General features: G+C 44.5%; 1 protein-coding gene across 1 annotated transcript in view; it reads right to left on the reverse strand.

The window, feature by feature from the left end:
• The window catches only part of dgkg (diacylglycerol kinase gamma), a 580,221-nt gene that overhangs the window by 146,507 nt on the left and 414,435 nt on the right, over positions 1–19,279 (reverse strand). Inside the window, exon 22 of the mRNA XM_033023568.1 lies at positions 7,450–7,540. Within this exon, the coding sequence (XP_032879459.1) occupies positions 7,450–7,540 (91 nt within the window). The remainder of the gene's footprint in view (positions 1–7,449; positions 7,541–19,279) is intronic.

A 19,279-nucleotide genomic window follows, 5' to 3' on the forward strand; every position in this document is an offset into this window, starting at 1 on the left:
ATCCCCATATCTAACCTGTTAAGCCCAGGAAGAGTTTTCAATGTTTAATGAGACCAACGTACGTTCTTCCAAACTCTTTGAGCCATGGCCAAGTCTGCTTAATTTCTTGGACAAACACCCCATTCCAGGAATCAAACTGGTGAACCTGTATGAAACTCCTTCTGTTGCAAACGCATTGTTCTTAGTGTTGGGAGATCAGACTTGTACACAACATACCAGATGCAGTCTCACCGGGACTCTGCAGCAAGACATCTTTAATCTGGTACTAACATCAACGTTGCAATAATGGCTGATATACATACATACTTGTAATTGTTGCATCCGCACATTAACTTGAGTGCTTCATGTATACGGACATGCGGATTCCTCAGGACACATTTGCCTTTCAATCTCTCACCATTTTAAAAATTCTGCTTCGCTACTTTGTCCAACCAAAATGAAAGACCCCAACACCTTTCCACATTATATACAACCCCCCTGGCTATTCATTTAGCCTGACGATATAACCTGGTGCCTTGTGCGATTTCCCCACAGCCCAAATTGCCACTCATCTCTGTATCATCAGTGAATTAAATGTATTCCGCTTTAATTCCTCATCAAAATCACTGCTCATAGACTGAAAACTGGGGCCCTGGCAACAATCCCTACAGCACCCCCATTAGTCACAGACTTCCTGCCATGAAATTACCAACGCATTTGTGCTGTGTTTCTGTCCATTAACTAAACCTCAGTTCACGCCAGCATATTATTCCCAATCCCACATGCTCCAATAATAGTTTGTACGACATCTTGTCAAAGCCCTTCTGAGAGTGAATACAAGTACTTCTACCCGTTTCCTTTTATCTGTGTTGTGAGTTGCAATCTAGCAAGGTTTTAATACATTTTCCTTCCATAATCCCACCGATGGGCAGTCGCGGTGGCTCAGCGGTAGAGTTGCTGCCTTACAGCGAATGCAGCGCCGGAGACCCGGGTTCGATCACGACTACGGCTGCTGTCTGTACTGAGTTTGTATGTTCTCCCCGTGGCTTTTCCCCCAGATCTTTGGTTTCCTCCCACATTCCAAAGACCCACAGATTTGTAGGTTAATTGGCTTGGAAAATGTAAACATTGTCCCTAGTGTGTGTAGGATAGTGTTAATGTGTGGGGATCGCTGGTCGGCGCAGACCCGGTGATCCGAAGGGCCTGGTTCAGCGCTGTATCTCTAATCTAAACTAAACTAAACTAAACTAAACTAAATTCCATGTTGACTTCCCAATCCTATGACTATATTTTAAATTCTCTGCTATCACTTCCTTAATAGACTCGAGTATTTCTTCCAATTGATGTCAGGCTAATTGGTGTATCTTCCCCTCTTTCAACTCTCTCTCTGTACTTAAACATTAGGATCACAAAGACATCAATTTGAAGGGGCAGTTGTAGAAATCATGAAGCTTTGAAAGATGTCAACCAGTACATCTGTATTCCCATAACCTCTCCTTCAAATCCCTAGTGTGCACATCATCAGGCCCTGAGGAATTGCAGCTGTCAGTTTCTTCCCTTTCTCCCATTATGTTATTATTATGATTTTTTGTCATAATTTCTTGTCTGCTTATGATATCGGAGGCCCACCAAATGATCAACCATGATTGAATGGCGAAGTAGACATAGAAACATAGAAAATAGGTGGAGGCGGAGGCCATTCGGCCCTTCGAGCCAGCATCACCATTCATTGTGATCATGGCTGATCGTCCCCAATCAATAACCCGTGCCTGCCTTCTCCCAACATCCCTTGACTCCACCAGCCCCTAGAGCTCTATCTGACTCTCTCTTAAATCCATCCAGTGATTTGGCCTCCACTGCCCTCTGTGGCCGGGAATTCCACAAATTCACAACACTCTGGGTGAAAAAGTTTTTTCTTACCTCAGTCCTAAATGGCCTCCCCTTTCTTCTAAGACTGTGGCCCCTGGTTCTGGACTTGCCCAACATTGGGAACATTTTTCCTGCATCTAGCTTGTCCAGTCCTTTTATAATTTTATATGTTTTTATAAGATTCCCCCTCATCCTTCTAAACTCCAGTGAATACAAGCCTAGTCTTTTCAATCTTCCCTCACATGACAGTCCCGTCATCCCAGATGGGCTTGATGGGCCAAATGCCCTAATTCTGCTTCTATCACTTATGACCTAATTACCTAACGCTTTGGCCCACCTAACACAGGACCTCCTGTTCTGGGTTGTTTCCTGTGCCTTCTAGGAAGCAACTCATGCCAAATGCATTTAATGTGTGGGAAGGAACTGCAGATGCTGGTTTACACCAAAGACAGACACAAAATGCTGGAGTAACTCAGCGGGACAGGCAGGATCTCTGGATTGAAGGAATGGGTGACGTTTTGGGTCCAGACCCTTCTTCAGACTGAGACCATATTTATTAAATTTCTCTGCCATATCTTAAATCTCCAACATAATTTCTCTCATCTCAATCTGCAAGAGACCACATTAACTTTACCAAATCTTTTCATTTGTATGGTTGTACTGGCTGTTTTTGATGATCCTTGCTAGACAATCTCATATTTCTACTTTTCCTTTCATTATGCCCATTCAAGTTATGGCATTTTTTTTCCCGATCCTCAGGTTAACTGTTTTCTTTGGTGACATTGCCTTCCCCTTTGAACGAGGGCTAACTTTAACTTTCTTGTCAACCTTGTTTCACCTGGAAGAGCTGTAGAGGCACGTGAGTGGTGGTGAGGGAGGAGGTGCAGGTGTAGGAAGGAACTGCAGATGCTATTTCGCTTGGGCAGCTTACACCCCAGCGGGATGAACATTGACTTCTCTAACTTCAAGTAGCCCTTGCTTTCCCTCTCTCTCCATCCCTCTCCGTTCCCAGTTCTCTGACCTGTCAGAATGTCCGCCTGATGAACTTTTATCTGTTTGCTTCGTTGTCACCTTCACGCTACATTTTCCCTGAGCCTCATCTACTTTGATGTCTCGTTATGGGCCTGTCCCACTTAGCCGACTTTTTAGGCGAGTGCAGGAGACTGCGTTCGCCTCATGATCGCCACATGGTCGCCACACGTTTGTTGATGGTCTCTGGTGAGTCTCCTTCATGATCGCGAGGAGTTCCCGCATTCTGGGAACTAGTCACGGCCTCAGTATGGCCGCCGCTAATTTTTAAACATGTTGAAACAGTTTCTGCGACCGAAAATTGGTCACCATGGAGAAAATCAATAATCCTGTAGTCGTAGGTGAAGTGGTAGTGGGGTCGCCATGTAGTTGTAGGGAGTCAAGGTAGTCGTAGGTAGTTTTAGTTAATCGCCTTTGCTGACTGGTCATTTTCGTTGGCTCATTGTGGAAAGAAAATAACTTAAGCACGAGTTTTTAGAACCAAGGAAAACCGACCGGTAATGTTAAATGCCCGCTAAACTTCACAGCTGCGTATCTCTGGCTTATTAAAAGTTATCTGGCTTCTTAAAAGTGTCTCCACTTCTTCTCCCCTCACCCCCCCCCCCCCCACCCCGCTCTTTTAAAGGACTTACCGTACACTGTGCTACCCGTTTTAACCTTCCTGTTCATCGCAGTATGTCCTTGGCTTTGCGCCATGTGAATTTCAGACAGCGCTCCCCCGCTTTCCCTGGCCCCCGCCTTTGCGATGTGTTTGTGTGTGTATGTGTGTGTGTGTGTGTGTGTGTGTGTGTGTGTGTGTGTGTGTGTGTGTGTGTGTGTGTGTGTGTGTGTGTGTGTGTGTGTGTGTGTGTGTGTGTGTGTGTGTGCGTGTGTTCCACTCTGACACTCGCCGTTCCGGTTTTTCAGCGAGGCCGCGAACTTGACACTCACCGACAGTCCGCTGAAAAATCACCTAAGTGGGACAGGCCCTTCACATTCCCTTATCTGTGTGTCTCCCTCTCCCCTGACTCTCAGTCAGAAGAAAGGTCTCAATCCAAAACGTCACCCATTCCTTCTATCCAGAGATGCTGCCTGTCCCGCTGAGTTACTCCAGCATTTTGTGTGGGGGTAGGTGTCACATTTCCTATGATTTCAAGAGAGTGCCTGAGGAGAGGGTGGCATGAGTGGGGAGGGTTAAGTGGACCTGTGAAGCTTGGAAATAGCGGACCCTGCAGAAAGCACAACGGGGTATGCAGGCAAAGAGGTGACTGTGTGGAAGTTAAAAAGATTTAAACTTACAAAATGAATTCCGCTGAAACTAAGACAGGCTTTCACCTTCTTCTAGTAAATTGCAAAGCCAGCAAAAAAGCACTAACCCTTGCTTTCAGTACATTAACAAGGCCAGCAGACTGTTGATGTTCCCTTTTCCAATAACATAAGCGAGATAACAAGCACAGATTCATGAATGTCTCCTCTATAATATAAACATTAGAGATAGTGTAGACTATTTCCCCCATGTCCTGGCCACCAGTCACTAACAACTGCTGGTGGGGATCATGGAAATGTTGAAGAATGATGTGGAGATGGTTGGGTTAAAGGTAAGGACCAGGGGGTATTCTGTCGGGGGGGGGGGGGGGGGGGGGGCGGGGGGGGGAGGTAAGATTAGTGCGGAAGTACTGGAAATGGTGGTGAGAACTGTATGAGGAGTCCTGTAGACAAATCCTACCAATATTTGCAATGCTCCAGTTAACCTGATACTGCTAAAGATCGACACAAAAAGCTGGAGTAACTCAGCGGGACAGAGAGCATCTCTGGATAGAAGGAATGGGTGACATTTCAGGTCGAGACCCTTCTCCAGAGTGTGTATATTTTTGGTTTAAACCTTCCTACACAACCTGATACTGCGAATTGACTTTCTGAGACAAATCCTTTTTCTCCATGGCCTTTCTCCCATCACTGAGTATTAAGGCTACCTCTCCTTATTCCATTCTGCCTCTTTCTAAAAGTTAACTATTTTTGAATATTTACTCCCCGTCCTCTGTAACTTTGTAATCTTGCCTCTGTAATGCCTGTTGGATCAGACCTTTTGACATTTGAGTCATTAATTCTCTCGTCTTGCTGTGTGTATTCAGATAAAGAGCTTTCAATGTCACCTTTTTACCCCAGTCTGACTCATGTTATACTTTGTATGCTCTGTTCCGTCATTCTAGTTACTATCACCATTTCACTCCTCTGTGCCTTTACCATCATTCTTTAGTTTCTAAATGTTCTCTCTCCACCCCCCCCCCCCCACCCCCCAGCCTACATATCCTGTCTATTCCCCCCCCCCCCCTCTCTCTCTAGCCTTTTCCAGTGAAAACCTTGCTCATTGGTGTTCATTCAAGGAGATTCATTGAGAGGATACTGGTCCCACCCTGATTCAAGTGAAGCCCGTGTCAATGAAATAAACCTCCCTTCAACCATACTTATGAATTTAAACTAATTTTCCCCACATTATTTTTTGAATGGCACATCCAACTCTTTGACCATATTAACCATGTACCAATTCACATTTGGTTCAGGTAGTAATCAGGATTTGTGGTTCTGATTTTTAATTTCATACTTAGCAGAACTTTGTCCAATGTACATAATTGGATTCCATGATGGACCGTGATAACTTGGTCTTTCCCGTGCTACTCCAAGTTTCCCTCTGGTCCTGAGAAAACCTGGCACCAAGCAGATTATGAAGCTCCACTGGTGAAGATTATTAATCCAGATGATGAAGAGGGGGAATAGCATGATAAGATTCAGATGGAAGGTAAGTGAGTGGGACAAGAAGCAAGCTGCTTGGTTCTTGTAGCCATCTCTTGGTTTCCCATATGTCAGACATTCTTCACCACTACTTCGCCTCACTTGCGAGTATTAGCTTCAGACGTGAAATACATTTTGAATCCTTATGATATTCTCACATCACAGAGAGATGATTTGATTATAGTGGGTGAGAAAGCAAGTCAGACTTTCTTTTCATTTGGCCCTCCGGATCAAATGAAAATCTGACTCTGAATCAGATCTGACGAAGGGTCTCGACCCTGAACATCACACATTCCTTTTTCCCAGAGATGCTACCTGATCCGCTGAGTTACTCCAGCATTTTGTGTCGATCTCCAGACAAATATTGTTTCCAGAAGAGCTCTACTGAATATCTGGCCGATATTTTGATCCTGTCCTGTCATTAGCTACTTAGGGATGACGTCAACTTGAAGCCAGACTTTATGTGACCCCAGAGAATTCCTTGGCTTTGGCAAACCATAACAGGAACCGGAGGATTTTCTTTTTCTCCTTCAGGTGAAGCAGTCTCATTGTAACATTTTGCCTCCTCCCAATAAAAACATCCAGACGTATAAAGCTGTTGTAATCGTAAATTCAATCAACTGATGAGAGACGAGGGAACCAACGGACATTTATTTTTGTCAACTTCTCGAATTTAAGTGACATTTCTTTAAGCTAATTCAAATTAAAATCTCAGCTGAAGTGAAACGTCTCGGCTCCATGTTTTCTAACTGGAGCCTTTCTTTGTTTATACAAAGCTGAACGAGGAAATGGGTCCCCCCCCAGCCAAAACGAGTTCCAGCTCTGGAAAATCATTCCTAACTACTGTTCTGAGGCTTGTGAAATTTTTTTGGAAGCAAAACAACACCGATTCTTAGTATCCCTTACAAGTTGATACTGTATGAGCAAAACAGGTTAAAATAGGCGCATTAGTTGATTCACAGCCGGAAAGAACATGTGGTAAAGTGTGAAGCAGTGACCGGCAAACAGCACAATCTAAATAAATCTGCAGATTGCTCGAATAAAATTGACAGCCAGGATGATGGGTTTAATTCACAAAATGAAGACACCTCTGCAGTATTTTACACCCAGATTAAAGTTTAAGACTACAATGGCTTGTAAAGTAACATAGCGCTGGGCAGATGGTGAGCAACTTACATCATTCTCCTTTATTTTTTAGGTGTATTTAGTATCTTTTTAGTGATGCAACGATTCGCAGCATCCCTTGGGCAAGTATAGGAGAGAACACGAGGGGTGTTTTTTGAGCACATCTGCAGTTATTCATTCCCCGTCCAGATGGTACGCATTAAGGAGGGGGCCTGGTGAACTGTGGATCCAAGTTCAAGGAAATTGGAAGTCATTTTTTGGAATTGTTATTAATAGTTTGATGTGTCAGTAAATCACATCTTAAGCAAAGTGCATAACCTTTGCAAAGAACTTCATTCAGCTCAAATTTACAATGTGGAGCGAATAATGCAAGGTAGGCCTTATTGGTTTACTATCCGTTCCTGATTGCTGCTTTCCAAATTTTACACAGAAGATTCTCGGTAGAGGAAGGTATGTCCATTGACATTTGTACGTGATGCTCCAAGTTTAGACCATTCTTGGGAAACGTTCAAAGGGTTTACAAGTAATACTTTTACCTGCCTTTCATCTTCCTGCAGCCGAGCAGGTTACAGCTCACGTTCAACGATTTCAGTTAACTTCTTAGAGTTAAATTCCTCAGTGTTTTTTCTCTTTAGTGACACTTATGAAATACTGGTGAAAGGAAAATGAGATACTCACCTCCACTTCTATAAATTCATTTAACTTTTTGCAAGTAGCAGAAAATGTCTCCGTTGTTCCAAATTCAAAATACCACAGTTTGTTCTTCATTCTGCAAAGGATATAGAGAGGCATAAACTGTTACATATAACCAAAGTATATTTATACAAAAGGAACAGCAGATACTGGTTTAAACCGAAGATAGACACAAAAGGCTGGAGTACTGTAACACACTCTTTTGTTTCCTGCATAAAACTTCATAAATTCTGGAGCGATATCTTTGAAATATTTACAAAATTATTCAAGATAAAAATGGAGCCTAACACTGAAATGATTATACTTGGAGTAACGGGAGATGGGAACAAATTGAACACATTTCAAAATTCATTTTTTAATTATGGGTTAATAATGGCAAAAAAACCGCATACTTAAATTTTGGAAAAATACACCCATACCAACGCTTAAAATGTGGATTATAAATATGTTGGATACAGCACATCTTGAAGAAATGCGATTCCTCCTAATAGATAAACCAGACCAATTCTTAACGAGTTGGTCTCCATTTATCGACTGCATATGGTGCAACAAAATTGTAAAAACCAATTGTTTCAGGACTGGGTGATGGATGGTCAAGAATATAAATACCTATCTCCTTTCTCTTACTTTCTACTCTTTCTCTTTCTCTCTCCTTTTTTTTTTTCTTTTCTCACTTTCTCTCTTTCTTCCCTTTTCTTTTTCACACACCATACCACACGTTTTTCTATTTTCTATTTTCTATTCTCTCTTTCTCTCTTTTATTATTGAAAAAAAAGAAAAATGAAGCAGTACATAAAATGTAACATGCCAACATATATTTGGCACCTTGGTGCCACATTACTGTACTTACTTCTAATAAATAAATAATAAAACATAAAAAAAAGTCTGAGTAACTCAGCGGGACAGGCAGCATCTCTGGAGAGAAGGAAGGGGTGACGTTTTGGCTTGAGACGTTTCGGGTTGAGACACATCTTCAGTCTGAAGAAGGGTCTCGACCCAAAATGTCACCCATTCCTTCTCTCCAGAGATGCTGCCTGTCCCGCTGAGTTACTCCAGTATTTTGTGTACATTTATACAAACGCAACGCACTTCAAAAAATCTTCCTTGTGGTATTTATTGCTCAGATTGTAACACAGATTGCTGCAGCTAATAGCTTGACAACAGGAACCCCAGACAGGAGAGTAGCCACAATTGCAAAAACCTTTCCCCATTAGTCACTGACCAAACTGAGAGGCAATGATTGCTAGTGGTCATATCAAATGTAAAATGCAGCATTGATGTGAGCTAGAGAGTATAGTTGGATCTAGCCTGGAGGTTATCCTCTGTGGTACCATGTTCATAAATATAAGAACTATCCCACCAATTTTCCAGTAGCAATACTTTAATTTTATAAAATAATTGTTACAAAGTCCATCTTTTTTTTAAATACAAAAATGTATTCAATTATTAAAAAATAATATTTACACTACAATAAAACAAGCCCGAACCCACCACCATAATACAATATAAACATATATCCATAATAAATATTATACAACTATGTTACAATCCTTATTGAGGATACATTCTACACCCTGCGGAGCCCAGCGGTCCCGGAACTCCCTCAGGGTGCCCGTGGACTGGGCGTATTCCCTTTATAACCCCACCCGGGCACGGACGTATCCCCGGAAAAAGGGCATGCAGCCGGCTCGAGTAGAGCCCTCCACTGTCTGGCGCCGTGACTCGCGGATGGCCAGCTTGGCCAGGCCCAGAAGCAACCCAACCAGGACATCTTCATCCCTACCACAAGGTTCATCTTTAGTTTAGTTTAGTATAGAGATACAGCGTGGAAACAGGCCCTTTGGCCCACTGTCCACAACGACCAGCGATCCGCGCACATTAACACCATCCTACACACTAGGGACGATTTTACATTTACCAAGCCGATTAACCTACAAACTTGTACGTCTTTGGAGTGTGGGGGGCAACCAAACATCTCGGAGAAAACCCACGCGGTCACGGGGAGAACGTACAAACTCCGTACAGACAGCACCCATAGTCGGGATTGAACCCGGGTCTCCGGCGCTGTAAGTGCTGTAAGGCAGCAACTCGACCATAGGCTCAGAAATTAACATTAGAAAATGCAGAGAGTTTTTAAACTGACACTTTATATGCCATATAGTGTCATTACCATCAAATGAACATCCCATGGCACTTCACCCTGTAGACTACTGAGCTGAAGACAGTGTATCGGTCTGTCAAGGCCTACTGGATCTCCCACTTGCTAATCATTTCTTCCCATTCCCATACTGTCCTTTCTGTCCCCATTGCCAGAGTGCGGCCACATGCAAACTGGAGGTACAGCACCTTGTACTCCGCTTACAATCCAATGAGCATTGAATTCCCATTAAAACATGAATTGCCCCACCCCACCCCCTTCTTCCCTCCCACCCCCTTTCCCCGTGCCCCAACTGGACTCGCACCTGTTTTGTCACCGGCCCCCCCCCCCCTCACTTCTGCTTCTATTCCTTCCTCTAGCTTCACAATTCTTAACTCTTCAATCATTCTCTCACATCTTCTGTATTTCCAAGTGAGGCAGAGGTTCACTTGCACCTCCTCCAACCTCATCTACTGTATCCGTTGTTGAAAGTGTGGACTCTTACATTGCCAAAGTCACTCAAATAACGAAGTAATGAAAATATCCCACCCAAATGGCAAACATTTACAAGGGCCTGATAATGTAAATTTAGAAATACCAAGGAAAGTCAGTATGAAAGTAACTCGCAATCGCTAAATGGATTCATTATGAATACTCCAGATTCAAAGTTACAGACTAAGCATGGTCTCCTAGAAATAAAAAGGGTCTATTCAAAACAAGAACATTAATTTTACATAGATCCAAATGATATTTTACTCAGATATATTGTTCAAGGTGTGGACTCGTATATCGGCCAGACCAAACATGATCGTGTCGCTGAACGCCTTCACTCAGTCCTCCTGAACCTACCTGATCTCCCAGTTGCCAAACACTTTAACTCTCCTTCCCATTCCCACACTGACCTTTCTGTCCTCGGCCTCCTCCGTGGTCAGAGTGAGGCCAAACGCAAATTGGAGGAACAGCACCTCATATTTTGCTTGGGCAGCGTACAACCCAGCTGTACGTATATTGGCTTCTCTAACTTCAAGTAACCCTTGTATCCCCTCTCGCTCCCTCCGTCCCCCATCCAAGTCGTACCAGTTTCAAAGTCGTCTTGTTGAATCTCATTGTCTGTACTCTTTCCCACTTACCACACAGCTTACAACAGCCTGTTTCTTTTAACATAGAAACATAGAAACATAGAAATTAGGTGCAGGAGTAGGCCATTCGGCCCTTCGAGCCTGCACCGCCATTCAATATGATCATGGCTGATCATCCAACTCAGTATCCCGTACCTGCCTTCTCTCCATTCCCTCTGATCCCTTTAGCCACAAGGGCCACATCTAACTCCCTCTTAAATATAGCCAATGAACTGGCCTCGACTACCCTCTGTGGCAGGGAGTTCCAGAGATTCACCACTCTCTGTGTGAAAAATGTTCTTCTCATCTCGGTTTTAAAGGATTTCCCCCTTATCCTTAAGCTGTGACCCCTTGTCCTGGACTTCCCCAACATCGGGAGCAATCTTCCTGCATCTAGCCTGTCCAACCCCTTAAGAATTTTGTAAGTTTCTATAAGATCCCCTCTCAATCTCCTAAATTCTAGAGAGTATAAACCAAGTCTATCCAGTCTTTCTTCATAAGACAGTCCTGACATCCCAGGAATCAGTCTGGTGAACCATCTCTGCACTCCCTCTATGGCAATAATGTCCTTCCTCAGATTTGGAGACCAAAACTGTACGCAATACTCCAGGTGTGGTCTCACCAAGACCCTGTACAACTGCAGTAGAACCTCCCTGCTCCTATACTCAAATCCTTTTGCTATGAAAGCTAACATACCATTCGCTTTCTTCACTGCCTGCTGCACCTGCATGCCCACTTTCAATGACTGGTGTACCATGCCACCCAGGTCTCGCTGCATCTCCCCTTTTCCTAGTCGGCCACCATTTAGATGATAGTCTGCTTTCCTGTTTTTGCCACCAAAATGGATAACCTCACATTTATCCACATTATACTGCATCTGCCAAACATTTGCCCACTCACCCAGCCTATCCAAGTCACCTTGCAGTCTCCTAGCATCCTCCTCACAGCTAACACTGCCCCCCAGCTTAGTGTCATCCGCAAACTTGGAGATATTGCCTTCAATTCCCTCATCCAGATCATTAATATATATTGTAAATAGCTGGGGTCCCAGCACTGAGCCTCGCGGTACCCCACTAGTCACTGCCTGCCATTGTGAAAAGGACCCGTTTACTCCTACTCTTTGCTTCCTGTTTGCCAGCCAGTTCTCTATCCACATCAATACTGAACCCCCAATGCCATGTGCTTTAAGTTTGTAAACTAATCTGTTATGTGGGACCTTGTCGAAAGCCTTCTGGAAGTCCAGATACACCACATCCACTGGTTCTCCCCTATCCACGCTACTAGTTACATCCTCGAAAAATTCTATAAGATTCGTCAGACATGATTTACCTTTTGTAAATCCATGCTGACTTTGTCCAATGATTTCACCACTTTCCAAATGTGCTGCTATCCCATCTTTAATAACTGACTCTAGCAGTTTCCCCACTACCGATGTTAGACTAACTGGTCTGTAATTCCCCATTTTCTCTCTCCCTCCCTTCTTAAAAAGTGGGGTTACGTTTGCTACCCGCCAATCCTCAGGAACTACTCCAGAATCTAAAGAGTTTTGAAAGATTATTACTAATGCATCCACTATTTCTGGAGCTACTTCCTTAAGTACTCTGGGATGCAGCCTATCTGGCCCTGGGGATTTATCGGCCTTTAATCCATTTAATTTACCCAACACCACTTCCCGGCTAACCTGGATTTCACTCAATTCCTCCAACTCCTTTGACCCGCGGTCCCCTGCTATTTCCGGCAGATTATTTATGTCTTCCTTAGTGAAGACGGAACCAAAGTAGTTATTCAATTGGTCCGCCATATCCTTGTTCCCCATGATCAACTCACCTGTTTCTGACTGCAAGGGACCTACATTTGTTTTAACTAATCTCTTTCTTTTCACATATCTATAAAAACTTTTGCAGTCAGTTTTTATGTTCCCTGCCAGTTTTCTTTCATAATCTATTTTTCCTTTCCTAATTAAGCCCTTTGTCCTCCTCTGCTGGTCTCTGAATTTCTCCCAGTCCTCCGGTATGCTGCTTTTTCTGGCTAATTTGTACGCATCATCCTTCGCTTTGATACTATCCCTGATTTCCCTTGTTATCCACGGATGCACTGCCTTCCCTGATTTATTCTTTTGCCAAACTGGGATGAACAATTTTTGTAGTTCATCCATGCAGTCTTTAAATGTCTTCCATTGTATATCCACCGTCAACCCTTTTAGAATTAATTGCCAGTCAATCTTGGCCAATTCACGTCTCATACCCTCAAAGTTACCTTTCTTTAAGTTCAGAACCATTGTTTCTGAATTAACAATGTCACTCTCCATCCTAATGAAGAACTCAACCATATTATGGTCACTCTTGCCCAAGGGGGCACGTACAACAAGACTGCTAACTAACCCTTCCTCATTACTCAATACCCAGTCTAAAATAGCCTGCTCTCTCGTTGGTTCCTCTACATGTTGATTTAGATAACTATCCCGCATACATTCCAAAAAATCCTCTTCCTCAGCACCCCTGCCAATTTGATTCACCCAATCTATATGTAGATTGAAGTCACCCATTATAACGGTTTTGCCTTTGTCGCACGCATTTCTAATTTCCTGTTTGATACCATCTCCAACTTCACTACTACTGTTAGGTGGCCTGTACACAACACCCACCAGCGTTTTCTGCCCCTTAGTGTTTCGCAGCTCTACCCATACCGATTCCACATCCTGCAAACTAATGTCCTTCCTTTCCATTGCGTTAATCTCCTCTCTAATCAGCAACGCTACCCCACCTCCTTTTCCTTTCTCTCTATCCCTCCTGAATATTGAATATCCCTGGATGTTCAGCTCCCAGCCTTGGTCACCCTGGAGCCATGTCTCCGTGATCCCAACTATATCATAGTCATTAATAGCTATCTGCACATTCAACTCATCCACCTTATTACGAATGCTCCTTGCATTGAGACACAAAGCCTTCAGGCTTGTTTTTACAACACTCTTACCCCTTATACAATTTTGTTGAAAAGTGGAAAGTATCATTGTTACTTTCATTCATTTGTTCTATATCGCTCTACATCACCATCTATATCTCTCATTTCCCTTTCCCTTGACTCTCAGTCTGAAGAAAGGTCTCGATCCCAAACATCACCAATCCATGTTCTCCAGAGGCGCTGCCTGACCCGCTCAGCATGTTTTGTAACAGCATACAGGAGGTTTGATTAATACGTAAACAGGGGCGGAAATCGCTGTCAAAACATGGGGGTGGGGGGTGGGGGGAACACAATTTCTTGGTGGGCGCACGCGCACACACACACGCGCACGAGGCTTCGGCCGTGGGCCCTGCGGACGGAAACATCGGGAGCTGACCTGGTGACCGACTCCAAACTGCAGCAACGTCCGCCCCGAATCGTGGGGCTTCAATCGGCCCGTTTGCGGGGCCTTTCATCGCCCGGCGCGGCTTAAAACTGGCCGTGGGATGTTCCGTTGCCTGGCGGGGGCTTCAACATCGGGAGCCTCGATGCAACAATTTGACAGTGGGGCGGTGGAAGATCCCACGGCCGATTTTAAGCCGCGCTAGGCGATGAAATACCCCGCGAACGGGCCGATTCAAGCTCCGCTCTATGATCTTTGCTCCACAATACGTTTCCCTCCTCCAATCACCGTGCATTACCCTCAGTCCCACCCCCTACTTCCACCTCTGACCGACAACTCCCTCCTCCAATCACCGCGCATTACCCTCAGTCCCACCCCCTTACTTCCGCCTCTGACCGACAACTCCCTCCTCCAATCATCGCACTGAATCTACATGTCCCGCCCCCCCCCCCCCCACTGCCTGCTGACCAACGTTTCTCTCGTCCAATCGGCGCCCTTGATTTGGAAGGGATATAAGTAAAGAGCTTTTCATTCAGGATAACTGGACTCTGGTAGGTACTGTCTGAGAGGGTGGTGAAGAGAGGTATTCTCACAACATTTAAGAAGCATCTGGACAAACACAAATTGCCAGTGCATAGCACAAAGTGTTGCTCAGTGAGATTAATGTATGTAGATATTGGAGACAGTGAGCTACATAGCCTGTTTATGTGCTGCATCATTTGATCTATATTTCTACCCAGTAGAATAGCACTGAAGGGGGCAATGTGGACAGCATTTGACAGATGCTTAGGAGTATGTAGGAAGGAACAGCAGATGCTGGTTTAAACCGAAAATAGACACAAAATGCTTGGGTAACTCAGCGCGACAGGCAGCAGGTGACGTTTCGGGACAAGACCCTTCTTCAGACTGAGAGTCAGGGGAAAGGGAAACGAGATATATAGACGGTGATGTAGAGAAATATAGAACAAATGGATGAAAGATATGCAAATAAATAACTATAATAAAGGAAACAGGCCATTGTTAGCTGTGTGCTAGGTGAGAACGAGTACAGCCAATGAGACTCAACAAGACAACTTTGAAGCTGGTGCGACTTGGGTGGGGGAGGGATGGAGAGAGGGGGGATGCAGGGGTTACTTGAGGTTAGAGAAATCAATATTCATACCACTGGGTTGTAAGCTGCCCAAGTGAAAAATGAATACTAGCTTAGATGGGTTATCTTAGTCATAGAGTGATGCAGTGTGGAAATAGGCCCTTCGGCCCAACATGTCCCAGCTCCACTAGTCCCACCTGCACGTGGTTGGTCCATATCCCTCCAAATCAGTCCTATCCATGTACCTGTCTAACTGGTCGTTATGGGTGTTGGACCGATGGCATGTTTCCGTGCTTCATGGCCGTGCCCAAAGGAAATCTACCTCTTGTTTTGAATGGGGGAAGGTGGATGAGAGCAGGACTCCATTAACTCCATTAACTATGGTAGAGGGAAGGCTCACTTCCTAAACATGGAGGACATGGTGGCTAAGCGGTAGAGCTGCTGACTTACAGCGCCAGACACCCGGGTTCGATCCTGACTATGGGTGCTGTCTGTATGGAGTTTCCAACTTTTCCCGCTGACCTGTGGAGGTTTTCTCCGGAATCTCCGGTTTCCCTCCACACCTCAAAGATGTGCAGGCTTGTCGGTTAATTGGCTTGGTATAAGTGTACCCAGTGTGTGTAGGATAGTGCTACTGTGCGGGGATCACTGGTCGGCATGGACTTGGTGGGCCGAAGGGCCTGGTTCTGTGCTGTATCTCCAAACTAAACAATTTCAGAAGTTCAGCAATGGAAAGCCTCAGGCTGAGACCAAATGTGCAAGGGAGGAGGATACTGGGAGAAAAGGATGACGTCCTTACAAGCAATAAGGTGAGAGGAGGTGTAGTTCAGGTAGCTGCGTGAGTCAATGCCTTTACAGCAGCTATCGGTGGATCATTTGTTTAATTTAGTTTAGTTTAGAGACAAGGCGCAGAAACAGGTTCTTCATCCCCCCGAGTCCTCACCGACCAGCGATCCCCGCACACTAGCTACACACTAGGGACAATTTACACTTGTACCGAACCAATTAACCTACAGATCTGTACGTCTTTGGAGTGTGGGAGGAAATTGAAGATCTTGGAGAAAACCCACATATGTCACGGGGAGAACATACAAGCTCCGTACAGACAGCACACGTGGTTGGGATCGAACCCGGGTCTCTGGCGCCGTAAGGCCGCAACTCTACCGCTGCGCCACCGTGCCGTACGTGTCTTCCACGGTGGAAACATGGAGATGCAGAAAAGGGAGAGATGTGTCAGGGATGGTCTGAGGGGCAGGATAGAAGTCAGTAGCGAATGTGATGATAACGAATGAATTCAGCACCAATGCAGTCAGCAGCACCAATGCAGTCAATGTCACGGAGAAAAAGTTAGAAGATGATTTCAGAGGAGTTTTAGAACCATTACACAGCCAGTGAAGAGTCACATATGGCAAGATAGGACACCATTGATTTGTAGAATGTAGGTGATATCTAAAGTGAAGTTGGAAGGTTCGTCCAGTGGGACAATATGTGTAGAGCTGCGAAAAACTGCAATCACTATGACAGAGTTACACCTCAGTCTTCCCAGGAGCCAGTGAGAGATAAAGAAACAGATATGTACGCAGGTTATGGCAAGATGCAAACACAACACGGATGTTGTACAGGGTGACGTTAATTTCCTCAATATTGACTGGGACTTCATAAACTATCTCAGTTAATAATTTCAGGTAGCAGAAATAGGCCATTCGGCCCATCAAGTCTACTCTGCTATTCAATCATGGCTGATCTATCTTTCCCTCTCAACCCCATTCCCATGTCTTCTCCCCATAACCGCTGGCACCCGTACTAATCAGGGGTTAGTACGAGACATCAAAAGAGATGTAGCATCAAGGAAAATGGAGAATAGATCATTGTTAGATAGGAGAAAGCAGATAAAATGTTATCAGGCGGACAGCCAGACTGGTCGGAGAACTGGGAAGGGTGAGGGATGGAGAGAGAGGGAAAGCAAGGGTTACTTGTAGTTAGAGAAGACGATATTCACACTGCTGGGATGTCTTCTTTTCACACCTTACTATTCCTTATCTCTGTGTCTCCCTCACCCCTGACTCGCAGTCTGAAGAAGGGCCTCAACCCGAAACGCCACCCATTCCTTCTCTCCAGAGATGTTGCCTGTCCTGCTGAGTTACTCCAGCATTTTGTGTCTATCTTCGGTGTGAACCAGCATCTGCAGTTCCTTCCTACACAGTTTAACATCAAGGAGTTCGCAGTCTCGGGTTGAGACTGACGTCGGGAACTGCGAAAAGCCGTACGACATTCGACCCGGGGCAGATCGCCCGGCGCGGTGGAGCTGAGATTCCCCCCCCCCCCCCTCCCCCCCACCGATGCAGGAGCTTAATCGCCCCGACAAGGAGGCCCGCCACCCGGCTCGAGGCCCCCGACCTCTGGAGGACAAAGAAGGGAAGAGATTGAACTTTTTTCGCCTCCAATCACAGTGAGGAATGTGGAGGAGTCACTGTGGTGGATGTTTATGTTAAAATGTATTTTGTGTGTTCTGTTGCTTTTTATTGGTATGACTGTATGGCAAATCAAACTCCTCGCATGTTGCAAAACATACTTGGCTAATAAAGTATGATTATGATTGTGATTACTTTTCCCGTTTGGTAACCTCATATTCATAGCGCAGATATAAAACTGCTCTGTTGTAACTGATGTACTGCTCATACGGCCACTTGCTACAAGTGGCGTCACTGTGGCTGCCACCTATCCCGAGCTCCTTTTCAAGAACTCAGTTTAATATCTGTCCAATTGGTAGACCAAAGTACTGATGGTCTAACTGATGGTAAACCAAAAACAATACCCAGTGGCCTGAAGAAGGGTCCCAACAACTCAACATCACCCGGCCAGTCTGCTCCACAGACACTTTGTCTACACGCTCAGTTCCTTTTCTGATCAAGATTGCAGCATCTGCAGTCTCTTGTGTGTCCAGTAAGCTTCAGTTTGGGCGTAGAAGGAAACAGAATGCCCGGGAAGTGAACAATTTCACACAAAATGAAAGCAAAGAGCTGTATATTTATGCAACGCATGACCTCATCAGTTAAGTTTAGTTTATTGTCATGTGTACCGAGGTACAGTGAAAAGTTTTTGTTGCATGCTAACCAGTCAGCAGAAAGACAATACGTGATTACAATCGAGCCGTTTACAGTGTATAGATACATGATAAACAAATAACATTTCGTGCAAGGAAAAGCCAGCAAAGTCCGAGCAAGTATAGTCCGAGGGTCACAAAAGAGGTAGATAGTAGATAATCAACTTGATTTTAATATTGATAAATGCATTGTGATTTTATGTCCTGTAAGGTGTCCTTGGGTGTCCAGAAAGGCGCCACCAAATAAAATACATTATTATTATTATTATAGTAGTTCAGCACTGCTCTCTGGTTGTGGTAGGTTGATTCAGTTGCCTGATAACAGCTGGGAACAAACTGACCCTGAATCTGGAGGTGTGCGTTTTCACACTTCTATACCTTTTGCCTGATGGGAGAAGAGGGAGTGGCCAGGGTGCGACACATCCTTGATTATTATCCTTCATCATGTCTTGAAGTTCTTTATAATCAATGTACATCTAAAGTACTCCGAGTTGCATTGTTGCAAACTAGCAGCCAATTTGCACAAAGCAAATGTTCCCATGAACAGCAATGAAGTCATGACCAGGTCATGCGTTTTAGTATTGGGAAAGGCACCAATTATCAAATAGGACTTTGGGGATAATTCCCACAATTTTCTACAAATAACGCACTGCAACTTAATACGACACGATACGATAGAACTTAATCTATCCCAAGACAGAAGGGGGAGGAGTTGTACAGTTTGTTAGCCGTGGGAGGAAGGATCTCCTGTGGTGTTCTGTCCTGCATCTTGGTGGACAGGATATTGGTTTAAAGTTTCATCCAAAACGCAGCAACCTCACAGGTGTGGCAACTGTTCTACTTCACTGACCAAGTTACTGGATGAGCAACCAGACTTGTCCACTACTGATCAACAGCCTTGTGACTGTGGGATTCAGAATCAAGTAATTAGTGACCAACTCAAGTAATTTGGAAAACAAAATCAAGGCTTCGTAACAATGGGCAAGAAGCTACGGGATTGTTGTAAAGACCAACCTGCCTAACA

The sequence above is a fragment of the Amblyraja radiata genome, chromosome 7, assembly GCF_010909765.2.
Source record: "Amblyraja radiata isolate CabotCenter1 chromosome 7, sAmbRad1.1.pri, whole genome shotgun sequence".
Taxonomy (NCBI): domain Eukaryota; kingdom Metazoa; phylum Chordata; class Chondrichthyes; order Rajiformes; family Rajidae; genus Amblyraja; species Amblyraja radiata.